Genomic DNA, 799 nt, shown 5'->3' on the forward strand with positions numbered 1-799 from the left:
CCCAGCTGAACTTTTACCCAGTAGTGTGGTATGTGGGCCTCCTCCAACAGACTTTGTTGTCTTTTTGTAGTTCTTTATAGACCTCCATGCAGTTTATGAGGTGTCAAAGTTCATCTCCTCAATGGTTCTTTTTTTATTATATATTATAAATTATAATACACAACACTGGTTTGATTCTCATCCTAGTATCACTGGTGCTTGACATTTTGTCTTCACGTGTTTTTATTATTTATTTTTAGAATGTCATTTACACAGACATTTGAAAATGTCATTTGTCAAATCTCTCCATATTATGAATGTGGTAAAGGTGTCATTTGTGGCAGAACATTAACAGATATACAGTATATATATAAAAAAACCACTGCATGTTCAAAGGTTTAACATCACTCGTTGTCCTGACATCAGGACGTCTTTGCTTTGACAACTGAAACGTAAACAACTGGGTTTCTCAGGTGAATCAATACAAAGGTTTTCTGTCATCTGTGTGTCCACAGGAGCGCTGTGCTACGCTGAGCTCGGCACCATGATCACCAAATCTGGAGGAGACTACTCCTATATCATGGAGGCCTTTGGCCCAGTTGTAGCTTACCTCTACTCCTGGACCACTGTTATTGTGCTGAAACCTTCTGCCTTAGCTATAATAACGCTGAGCTTAGCAGAATACGCCATAGCGCCCTTTTACCCCGGCTGCACTCCCCCTGTGGTTGTCACCAAGTGTCTGGCAGCAGTAGCGATCAGTGAGTTTTAGGTTTCGTGGTTGATGTTTCCATTAGTCATGTCTGGTCTGATCACCAGTACA

General features: G+C 41.1%; 1 protein-coding gene across 2 annotated transcripts in view; it reads left to right on the forward strand.

Annotated features, from left to right (window-relative positions):
* LOC103379335 (b(0,+)-type amino acid transporter 1-like) overlaps nucleotides 1–799 on the forward strand; it is a 5,613-nt gene that overhangs the window by 1,216 nt on the left and 3,598 nt on the right. For both annotated transcript variants that reach the window (XM_025055709.1, XM_008310854.3), the window contains exon 3: nucleotides 495–737. In XM_025055709.1, coding sequence (XP_024911477.1) covers nucleotides 495–737 — 243 coding nt within the window. The remainder of the gene's footprint in view (nucleotides 1–494; nucleotides 738–799) is intronic.

The sequence above is a fragment of the Cynoglossus semilaevis genome, chromosome 5, assembly GCF_000523025.1.
Source record: "Cynoglossus semilaevis isolate Cse_v1.0 chromosome 5, Cse_v1.0, whole genome shotgun sequence".
NCBI lineage: Eukaryota > Metazoa > Chordata > Actinopteri > Pleuronectiformes > Cynoglossidae > Cynoglossus > Cynoglossus semilaevis.